Genomic DNA, 11,620 nt, shown 5'->3' with positions numbered 1-11,620 from the left:
TCATTCATCACAAACTGAGAAACGCCTTCCGCACTCGCCTTGTAAACTCGAATTATCATGGTAAAGTAAAATATTTCATTCGTTGGCCATGGTAATTTGAATTTACAAGTGTTAACTTGTGCAAACAGCGTTTGATAGCTAGTGTTAAGTGAATGTTGCTATCGCCTAAAATGGACTTTTGATATTGATGTTTCGTTCTGTTTAGTAAGCTTGCCTCTTTTTACGTGCCGCTCTTGCTTTCCTTGCTCTTATGATTATTATTACTCTACTATCGTGGGGGTATTTGTATTCGATTTTTGCTAGCTCCACCGTACTTCATGAGATATTTTCTTATTTTACACAACACCAAACTCTTCCGTTCAATCAAGTGCGAAAACAAGGCATGCATATCCTGCAGCTGTGTATGCAAACATTGCACCATTAGTAATCGTTTTCTCTTTTTGTGCCATTTAGGTTCACACAAATCATATAAGCTGCGAGCGAGCGATGAGTTAATCATAATTTATCGGGAAAGATGAAGAACTGTATTTAAGATGGATTCTGCCACCAAATTCGAAGGCAAATTTGTTTTTAAAACTCCATTATTGACTTTTGCCCACGTGCGGGAACATGGGAAAGGATAAGATATATGTATGAACTAGTTTCGTTTTCTTTTGCTAAAATCAACAAACGAACTTTGTTAGGCTCGTGATATCTGTAATGGAAAAAAGGAAGAGGGAACAGGAGGAGTGTAAAGAACGACAATGATGTGTCTCCAAAACGACACACAATCGCTAGGAGGGAGGGATTTGTTTTTTGGAATGGATAATGGGGATGAGACTTCTTTTCTGATATACAACTCTAGTTAAGTTTTTTTCCTTCTCTATCATGTTCTGCTGCCCTATATACTGCTTGTTCCTGATCCTGCTCTCCTAAAGCTATGTTCTTTTCTTAATATTATGCTCTTTCGCAACCATCCAAATTACATTCAATCATCGATCATTCCTCACACCGTTTGTTTAAAGTTATGTTTGCTAAACAAGTATCGAATGTGTTACAAGTTCAAGAAGAGTAGTTTTTAACCTGCTTTAGGTCGAAGGGGGTAAGTAAAATGTACACCGACAGTACAACAATTTCGAAAGGAAGAACAACACATGCTGCCTTGGTACGTTTAACCAACCAATCGGAACATGTAAACGAGCTAATTTCGTCCCAAACTACATCTCATGCGGCACTTAAAGGAAATTGTTTTGAGAGACATTTGGCAAAAAGAAATTTGATTTCGTTTGAAAATTTTAATTTAAGGATTCAGGTAGAGAGTTAACAGAGGGTTAAGCAAGGACAATGGGACAGAAATAAACCTACCTAAATATTACTGCACATTCATTACCCTTTCATACACGTTATCATTGTTTTTTCGCACACACAAATTCAACCATTCTTTTTGAGTACATTAGTGTGGAACGCTTCTGGGTTTCAGCGAGATGAGGAGAGAAAGTATTGGTTAAACTACGAAAAACAAAAAGCAAACTTCTCTACTGCTGAGTTTGATACAATTGATTAGCAATTCCGGCTTGCCTCTTTGTTGGGTTTGCTTCTATTTGGCCCTCACTCCTACAGCTCCTTATACTTCTATCTTTTTCTGGTTTCCCTATCACTTTAAGTTCTGCCTGCCTTGTTTCAGTTGTCACCCTTGCTGTCCCTAAGCTTTCTTGTTTCCCTATTTTGCAATTAGTTAATATCCCTACTATCACCTAGCACCTATCAGTTAGAACGGACGTTCGCGAGATAATACGACGACAACGAATAATACGATCACGGCGAGATTTGTTACGCGAGTTTGACCCGATACAGTGTTGACGACGCGGAGAGATTTTCACATTTGTTCGAGGAACGACGACCCGATAACGCTAAATTTATGTTTTGCTTCCTTACTAAACGATTCGCGACGGTCCGGCGGGAGTAAAGTTTTGGTTTGGTTTGTCACAAGTTATTTATGCTTGCTTGCTGCTCCTGCTTGCACTGCTGTATCAAATACGAATATTTTAAACCCTATACAAAATGAGGAAAATACCACCCACCCAAAACGGGTGCTAAGAGATAAGCATCTGTTTCTATGTCATATCTACCGCCTACTTTATTTTCTTTGCCCTACCTTCAAATGATCTGTTTACACATAAAGACGACAATGGATGGTAGCGAATTGTCTATTTAAGAAAACATTAAAAAGGAACCGTAAAACTTAGCTGCAATCAGACGGAAAACCCTACTTTAGTAACACTGAAATATCACAACAGCGAACAGCCGAATACACGAAACCAGTTGAGACACGGAACAGAAAGCTCCTAGCGCTTCGATTTTGCTTTGAGTGAATTCTTTAAATATATTACTAATAGTCTTTTAAGCCCATTTCAAACGATAGCCACTTTCACTTAACGCTAACTTTCGAAAGATTCTTCTACTGGTACTTTGCTTCTTTTCTTCTGCTTGGCGTAACGGCCGTCTTTTGTTGGTCATGCGTGCCCGTTAAGGACGTACTAGACTTTTTCCCCTTTGTGCACGTTGCCTTTGGTTGGGATTCGAGAACCCACGCCGTACCATGGCAACGAATGAAACATTTAACGTTGCCATGGTAATTTGAGTTTTAAATTGCTGGTTCAGGGTTCAGAACTTGTTTTGACAGTTAATGTTAAGTGAATGTTGCTACCATTTTATGCTACTCCGCGTAACCACGATTTTCCTTTTCCGTTGCCCTACTGTTGCGTCACCTATTTTTTTTTTATGTATCTTATTGTTATCTGGTTTTACCCTTTCCTTTGCCACAGCCCTACTACTTTGAGTTAGAAAGATTTTTTTCATTTGTTCCGTCTTTTACGTTTCCCTAGCTTTTCTTACTACATTCTAAACACAGGATACTATACATTTTAGTTTGGCTGCATTTATCTATTTACGTCTGTACGCTGGATGTAATTCTGAATTTTGGTCTGTTTTGCTGATTGAACCTTTCAATTGAACATCATTAAATGAAGAAAAACAGTTGCCATGCAAACCAACTGTTCACAAAACCGGTTGTTGTGGTGTTGTTTTAACTTTTAACATCAAAATAGAAGAAGGACAACACATCGAATAAATGTACGTAAAAGGAAAAGTGTTGAACAACATGTTTGCAAAAAGTATTAACAAACAGATGGAATAGGAGTGTTTATGCAATTGTGTATCTCTTGTACTGCCTTAGTAAATTTGCACAAAATAGGATTCGTTCACCTTGATAAGCCTTCTTTTGTGTGGTCGAGAGTTCTTTATGTTTTTCTTTATAATGTTACCTACAGTGTAGTCCAATGATTTTTAGCGCTTGTCCTGGTGCTCTATGTGTTGGTTTGTGTATTTATCTTGTTTGAAAATATGCTCTGGATTGCTGTTCAGTCTTTTAGTTTGCTAACCACGGTACCTCACACACACGAAATGTGTGTTGAAGTTTCCCGTTGGCACAGTTTTGTGATTGATTTTCCGATAGTATCCCTAACAAGTTACCTGTTGTCCCTACTTACTTATTATTTGTCCCTAACGATCTAAATGTGCCTCCGTCCATCAAACTGCCCTCCCATTTGGCATAGCGTTTGAGTTAATAAATTAGATTAATTTCCTTTTGTTTCTATCCCTTATCTTTTTGGCTAGAGTGTGTAAAGTTCCTGTTTTTTTTTTTTGCAGAATGGTATCTGTTATTGTTGCTTTAGAATACTTATTATCGTCTCAGACGTTGTGCCTCACCCTCACGTATGTGTGTGTGTATTTGTAGATTTTTTTCAAGTCGTCGATAAGTAATATATTTATATATTTCGTTCTGATTGTTCCCTAACAACATTAGTTTCTTTTACCTCTCGTTTAGCGTCTTGTGGTTGGAATCAATAAATAAATGTTTAATCTGGCTAATGGCACAAAATACACCGAATTTCCAGTAGTCTTTAAATTGCGACTTTTTTTTGGTGCCTTAAAAAGAGGACGATCAGTACGTCGAGTAAGAATTGTGTAAACAAAAAACAAAAAAAAAACTATAAGTTGCACCAGTCCAAGAGTTATTTCTTACGTCCAGTCCAGTTGCAGGAATCGTCAGCCTTGCGCTCCGTAATCTTACTTTTTTGTGTTCTACAGTGATCTCTACTTTAATTGAATTTCTTTTTAAAAACATTCCATTCATTTAAATCAGTTATCTTCCGTAAATTCCACCTCTTATATTCTACACGTATATCAATGTAACGTTTTATACTTTGCTGAACAACATAACTGGGAAATCTCGATAGTAGCAAAACAATTCTTGTACCGATATGCATGCTAACAAGTTTAATGATTTATCTCCATAACAAATGAAGTACAGAAACTAGGGAAGGAAAACAAAACACTACTTACAACGACTAATAAAACGACGCTTAACCGTGATTTACTGCTTACGAACGAACGAATGAACAGACGCGACCCGCGGATTATGAATTGTACGAACGACCGATTTTTATTATACGACGATACACGCGACCCGGAACTCGAAACCGACGCGACGGAGACTTTTTGGTTAACGCGAACCCGGATAGGTAAACGAATGCGAACGCGAGGATACGGTATGCCCTAATGTGCCCTATGTTTGCCTGCCTTTGGTTCCCTACTTGTTCAGTGTTGCTCCTATTAATAATATCACCTATCTTTGCCCTGTCATTGTGGCGTGTAGCTGTGGCTTAGTGCCGAAAACTAAGGGAAACACACACATGAGTAGCCCGCTGCCCCACGACTTCGATAAATTAATAGCATGCATTTGTTTTTCTGCACTATTCGCTGCATTTCAAAACCAAAGTATAATAGCCGTAACTTTCACACATGCACACATGCATTCATCCACACTCCAATCATACATTATTTCCCTACCGGGGGTTTTCCCTAGATTTCCCTATCATATTTACCCTATGCTGTCTTGAAATTAGTTAAGATTTGCCCTAAAATTCACCTTCCACTAATCAATAGTCTCTAATCTCTATCTCCTCATTCTTGGCGACTTGGCAATGTTGGATATCATTCCGCTTTTGGTATGTTTCCGTTTCCTTTTAGCTTCCCTGTGTTCCCTACACTCTATGTTGCTGCTGCTAGTTAGTTGCTTCACTGAATCACTTATGCTACTTGAGTACGCACAGCCCTATCGTCTAGATTTGTATTTGTTTTTTTTATTCTTTTAGGTTTTCTTTGCTTCGCCTTTAGCCCCTTCAACTATGCCCTAGCGATTTAGCTCTTTTTCTCCCTTTCTCTCTCCTTCTCTTTGTGCCCTACGCCCTATTTAGAGGAGATACCCTAGCACCTACGTCCGCCTAAGTGACGGAAGTCCTCAAAAAGGAGAGTATTAGTTTTTGTGTTCTACTCACATGCCTGCCTAATTTCATCTAGTGTTTGGTTGCACTTTTCTTTTGCTCTCTCTTTCTCTTTTTGTGTTAGTTTCCTATTCCTATTTTGGTTTCTATATCCTTTGTTGTTTTTGCTTCTCTCTATTCATAAGGGAAAGAAGGAGGATGGGGAGTATGGGATCGGAGGATGGAGTGGGGGAGAGTTAATGATTACGTTTAAACATCGCGATGTTGGATGCTTCAATGTTAACGAAACAATTGAAAAATCGCTATTCAACTGTGCACTAGTTTTCCATGCACCCCGCTTAGAGGAGGGGGTTTTACTTGTTATAGAAAAATAAAAACTAAATTAAATAAACCCAACGAAGCATCTGCACGCCAGAGTGAAATAATATCACACACGGTTCAAAGATGTACACGTTTACGACGGACGTTCGTAGGATCTCTACACGAACAAAAGAACATTGCTGTTGTGGCATTAGGTTTGAAGTTATTAGCCTTTAATTGGCGACCGCGCTGAAGAAATACTTTACCGATAATTTTCCATCTACCTCTAAGATATAATTCTATTGGTTTGATGAACAAATTGTTTTCTAACGTGTACAGCGCAAATTTATTGCAATGTGTTAACTTTAACGCTAGCACGTGATAGCATTCCATCTGCACTATTAAAGCGCTCGCTCAATTCATTTTGTTAAAAAAAATCAAACAAGCTGCCGATCACTAGCTCTTGTCAAGAATTTGATAATTCATGGATATTATTTCCCTCATTTGCCGATGCTTCTCACTTCCCTCCCCCACTGCTTTCCACAACATTGCTACCGTTCATCGAGTACGGATCGTGGTGATAATGAGTTATAGCAATATAAAAATGTACCACCGTCGTGCTAATCTGCTGCAACGCTTGACGATTTAAATGTTGTACATTACCGCCAGCCGCTCGCTGAGCTGGGGCGGAAACTGTTCCACGAACCGGCTCCAGTTTTCCTCTCCGACCTGCATCTTGAAACCGTGTAAAATCTAAAAGCAAAAGAAGACAGCACAGAGTGAGCGAGAAAGCTTGCCTTCCGAGAATCCTCCTGTCTCCACCTACCTTTTGCAGCATCTCGTGGAGATCTTTCTTCGGGTTCATCCACGATGCGGCAGCATCGCAGAAGAATATGAAGTCGGCCACCACACCCACCGGGTTGACCGTGATCATCTGACACATGCCACGGAAGGCCGAATCTTTTTCCTCGTTGTCTCGGATGTTGCGCAATGAGGAGCACCTTTGGATTGATGAGAGGATTTGAAAAAGAGGCGATAAGTTAAGTTGAACTCACTAATTCCTAACTCGTTCGTTCGTTTTGAAGCTTCTTTACAGTATGCGAGATAATGGCTATGATTCGATAATGTTCAACAGTAATGCACTCGCATTGTGTAAGATAACAGTTTTACAGAAAATTGAAACACGAACGAGTTTTGGACTACAATACTACATTGAACTACTGTTTGCATGTTCGCGCCTAATCAAAGCACGGTGTGTGTGTGTGTGTGTGTCACATAAATCGACGTGGCCTCAACAATAACATGAAACAATATGCAGCTTGCGAAAGAATTTAGTTACACACCACTGTCGAACGAACTGTTGCAATGAAGGAGCCACTTCTACGGGGCACACGAGACCGAGACGCCCAATTGTTATCGCTGTACAGGAAGAGGGAAAAAGAGAAAGAAAAACAGAAAATAGAAAACAAGGCGCAAATGGTACGGATGAGGATGAAGAACCGGGATAGGACGGTTTCATTGATCTGTTTTATTCTACGCACACAACAGTTTACGCCAAAGTTCGGAATCTTGGCCAAGCAATTTTAAATAATCTTAAAAACATGTAGGAGAAAATTCGTTTAACATTTAAGGGCGAAAACAAGTTTGCAGTTTGTTTTTCTTCCATTAAATCGTGCACAATTAACGAAATTTTAAGCTAAACCAAATTTTCATCAGTACAGTTGTAATTGGTGGGGAAATTGAGTTTTTACAAAAAAAAAACACATTTTTCCAACTTTTCCTGTTATATTATGTCATCTCGTTTTAATCAATGAAACTACAAACTGCATTGGTAAAAACAATAAAGTTATAAACAATAAAGTTATCTTTTAATCTGAAGTAAAATTTCTTTTAATTATACTTTTCTTCAACGTTGTATGATAATTCTTCCAATAACTATGGGTGGTCTGTTTGACATTCGCCCAAAACAATCAACACATTGTCACATAGCACAATAAAGTTAACAAATATGGAAGAAAAAACGAACATTCAAAAAGGGAATACAAATAGAATTGTTCACATTTTTTATGACGTGGAAATACGAAAAAAAAAACAATCGCAAAAGAAAAGTTACACTTTATCAAACGGTTGGAATAAGGCTTTTTCTCTGCGCACATAAATAAAAGTTTTATTTTATCGATTGGGTGCGACGTAAGGTGATTGGTGAGTGGGAAAAAGGTCAAAATCCGTTCACTTACCGGTATTTTCCAGCAACGTTTTGGGCGTATTTGTATTGTTGATGATTTCAATCAACTGCGTCAGCACTATCGGAATGTACGGTTTCGTGTCCTCCACTGGAATTGAACAACATTGAAGCCGTAGTAAACGGTATCTTCTCGGTTTCCCTATAGACGGTTTGTGTTGTGGTACTTACTCAGTTTGATGCTGATCTCACCGATCGCCCAAGTCGCATTGTTGCAAACAGAAATGTACTCCGGGTTCAGATTGTGGCCCAGGATTGGGAGAAAATCGGCAATATGTGGATGGACATGCTGGAAGCAGGCCTTCGTCAAGTCTCCCAGCAGGGCAAAAGAGGATTGGCGTACCTGAAAGAGTGTATGGTAATGATAGACAAAAACGTCGTCTGTGTGTGTGTGCGTGTGTGGCCAGTTTACCTCTGGCATCGAGTCCTGCATGCACTGATAGAGCAACTGCATAATGTTGCTGCTTACAACCAGCGACTCGATGTGACCGTCCAGCCCTTCCGCCAACCCAGAAAGTAAATCCAGCGCGACGATCATGAAATCCTTATCCGGTTGCTCATACTGTCCGGGGCTGGTCGTACTGGCCAGATCCTGGTTCAGCGTTTGCTGTATCAGCGAAATGCATCGACGGTACACGGGTTCGCAGTAGGGCAGGAAGCCAGACTGCAGAGCCGTTGCCACGCTCGACAGACACTCGAGCAGTGGGAACAGATCCTTGTCCTCGTCTTTGAGCATGTTCCATTTTTGAATCAGCGGCGGCATCAGCATGTTGATGTACTCCGGCTTGTTCAGGTGGTGGCCCACGGAATCGGCCAGCGTCCCAATGGCGTCGTAGAGTATCAGAAGGTTCTTGTGTTGGTACTTTCCGAAAGCAAACACGAGCGTTTTCAGTATGAAGCCAAGGTAGGGCACAAGTTCGGTGCAAGCTTCCTCCTCGAGTGTGGCAAACGCCGAACAGGCCGCCTCTTGGACCCGTTTGTTCGCGTCGAGGATGCGCTTCAGCAGTTCCTCCATCAACGGCTTCAGATACTGATCGTGCGGTTGGCTTACGACCCAGTGCGCGTACCGCGACAACGTCCAACAGGTGATCGATCGGACCAGTGCCTTCTTGTCCGATAGACACGCAATTAGATACGGTATCAGCTCGGGCAAATGGGGGATCATTCCGTTCATGCAACCTTCGGCGATCGCACCGAGCGCAAGGATTCCACTCTCCTTGATCACCCACTCCTGGTGGAACAACGTCTCCTTGAGGATGGGTAGCAGAATCGGCAGAAAGTCGTCCTTGAACACGTTCGCTAGCACGTCCAGCGCGGCGGCACTGCACTTTCGCAAGTTCCAGTCGGACAGATTGCTATCGTCGTCCATATCATCGTACGGATCGTCGATGACCTCGTCGTCGTCATTGCCCTCCATCGATCGAGCTGCGCCATCTCCACCACTGCCGACCGCACTAGCACCGCTCGACGATTTCTGCGTATGCGTTCGCGACTTGTGGAACCGTGGCTTAATGTCCTCCTCGCGATCGGGGATCATTTCATCCTCCTCGACGTCACCCTTCAGGATAATGATATCTATGTCGCAGTACTTCATGCCGCGCACCAACACCGGCACGAGCCGCGGTAAGTGGGGCGTCAGAACCTCCTTGCAGATCGTTTGCTCCGCCAGCGTTAGCCAGAACTCACACGCCTCTAGCGACGTTTCATCCGAGTCCTGCGTCCGGATCAGCATGTACTCGATGATGCTGTTCATGTGCGGCATCAGCCGATCCATGCACACCTCCAGCAGCATTACCAGCCCGCGGCAAACGTTCTTCCGCACCTCCCGATCCTCGTCCGACGACAGGTGGAACAGATTCTCGATGAACGTATCAATGTGCACCATCAGCGCCTGGGTGCGATTGATGATGAACTGATTAATGCACGCGATCGCATTCGAGCGGATCTTCGGGCTCGAGTGGCGGAAAAATTGCAGAAACTTCGGGATCATAATGTTGAGCGGACGGTTGAGCGCACTGCTGTCGAGCGTGTCGGCGGAATCTTCGCAGATTTTCTGCAACGCCCCGAACGCACCCTCGCACACACTGTAGTCCTGCGAGTCGAGCATGTCGCACAGCGTTGGCAGCAGCTCGGGCCAGTTCTGCAGGCCGCCCTTGTTTGCGATGGTCGTGATGAGGATACCGGCGGTTGCCCGGATCAGCGGGGACGGATCACCGAGCGCCATCAGGCACTCCTGTTTGATGTACTCGATGATGGCCGGCTGCAGGTGCGTTCCGTGAATGCGGATGTTGTTCTTCAGGATCAGCCCGGATAGGGAGCGTGTCGGTTCATCCTGCGATGTGAGCTTTGTCAGCACGTAAATCAGATAGTTATTGAAATCCGGGTACTGGTTGAGTTCCTCGAGTTTCTGCAAATGAGAAGATAATCGAACGTGTGAAAGACGAACCCGATGGTTGACCTCATTCCACGCTTACCATCTGCACCGCCCGCTGTATCGTATTATCCGTTGATTGTGACTGCTTCAGCAAGGTGATGATCTGGTTCAGACCATCCGGCTGCGGTTCCCACGTCATGTTGATGGTTCTTAAAAAGCACGACGATACGATAAAAGATGCTTTAGCACTTGCTTGCTTCCAACGAAAGTTATCCTTTGTTCTGTATCACAGTAATGGTTCCTTCTTGTTCGGCACTACCAAAACCGGCGGCGGGGGGGTGGGCTACGCGATGACGAATCAAATGAAAAACGTTTTCCGGCCCTACTACACACGTTCGCCGATGGATAGAAGAAAAAATGTCGCCTTAATCTTGGTAACACAAGTGAGCCCTTTTTTATAAGCAAGTGCAGCTGCGTCTCGTGTGCGCCTTTGGGTTTGCAAGTGCGCCCGTGTGAACCTGTGTGGATCTGTGTGTGCTCCGCGTGTGGAAAGTGCCCTGTGCTTCTGTCGAGAAAATCCTTCTAATTTTTCTACCTTCCTTTCCTTCCTGCTGTCGTCGCGCACTGGCACACGCTGGGCGAACAGATTGTGGGGGGTAACTAGGATCGGTGAATCACAGAGTAACCGCTATTAATGGACGCACCGCGGTCAAAAGCGCCGATTCGTTCTAGAATAAATTACTTTCAATAGGTTTTGTGCCGCAAAATGAAGCGATTTTGCTGCGCCTGAAACGTTTGATGGATTGAAGTAGAGATCCCTTCCTAGGTTCTTTGTAGTGGTGGCAGAATCGGAACTCGGAAGATTCGAAGATTCGATCCCTAGAGGGATTCTAAAGATTCGAATCCCTTTTGACGGATTCGAATCCCATTTGACGGATTCTAAAGATTTGATTCGATTGGGACTCGAATCAGATTTGATTTGTTTGGGATTCGAATCTGTTTTGATTTGTTTGGGATTCGAATCTGATTTGATTTGTTTAGGACTCGAATCTGTTTTGATTTGTTTGGGACTCGATTTGATTCGATTCTGACTTGATCCTAAACTGTTTGAATCGACTCACAATGATTTGAGTCGAATTAGTCACATAACTAGTCGATCTAGAGACAATGTAATTGATTTAAATTTACTCAAATCGAACGCTGGGTAGAATGTTTGCATAGATTGAGTTTTTTGCGCGATTTGCAAGGGGGCATTGAGGCAATACTCTCCAGAACAATCGCATCCAACTCTGTTCCATTCATACAACGGTCGCCATCGATTGCACATGGGGGTACATCTTACCGCGTGACTACATTAGGCGTACCATACCAAAAAACTGG

The 11,620-nt window shown here is 42.6% G+C and overlaps 1 protein-coding gene across 3 annotated transcripts; it reads right to left on the bottom strand.

Moving 5' to 3' along the window:
- Positions 1-4,779: 4,779 nt before the first annotated feature.
- LOC131267704 (transportin-1) lies at positions 4,780-11,017 on the bottom strand. 3 transcript variants are annotated; one of them, XM_058270643.1, is made up of 7 exons: positions 10,335-11,017; positions 8,279-10,198; positions 8,038-8,209; positions 7,862-7,957; positions 6,968-7,043; positions 6,451-6,625; positions 4,780-6,377 (listed from the first exon to the last, which is right to left on the bottom strand). In XM_058270643.1, exons 1-7 carry the CDS (start codon positions 10,437-10,439, stop codon positions 6,270-6,272), a joined length of 2,652 nt encoding a protein of 883 aa, XP_058126626.1. In that variant the 5' UTR covers positions 10,440-11,017; the 3' UTR covers positions 4,780-6,269. The 3 variants fall into 3 exon arrangements, 2 of the variants coding, with proteins under 2 accessions (XP_058126626.1, XP_058126625.1); XM_058270642.1 differs by having other exon boundaries at positions 8,279-10,273; positions 10,341-11,017; XR_009178387.1 differs by lacking the exon at positions 6,968-7,043 and having other exon boundaries at positions 8,279-10,273; positions 10,341-11,017.
- Between the last annotated feature and the right edge of the window lie 603 nt (positions 11,018-11,620).

Source organism: Anopheles coustani, chromosome 2 (assembly GCF_943734705.1).
Source record: "Anopheles coustani chromosome 2, idAnoCousDA_361_x.2, whole genome shotgun sequence".
In the NCBI taxonomy this organism is placed as follows: domain Eukaryota; kingdom Metazoa; phylum Arthropoda; class Insecta; order Diptera; family Culicidae; genus Anopheles; species Anopheles coustani.
Note: the sequence above shows the minus strand (reverse complement) of the source record. Positions and strands in the feature narration are given on the sequence as shown.

Excerpts from the sequence above, each read along its gene's own strand:
- LOC131267704 (XM_058270642.1), bottom strand. The coding sequence starts at position 10,439 with ATGACGTGGGAACCGCAGCCGGATGGTCTGAACCAGATCATCACCTTG. Across the intron at positions 7,958-8,037 it reads TGAGATCAGCATCAAACTGA|TGGAGGACACGAAACCGTAC; the intron begins GTAAGTACCACA and ends GTTCAATTCCAG. Across the intron at positions 7,044-7,861 it reads AACGTTGCTGGAAAATACCG|CGATAACAATTGGGCGTCTC; the intron begins GTAAGTGAACGG and ends CTTCCTGTACAG.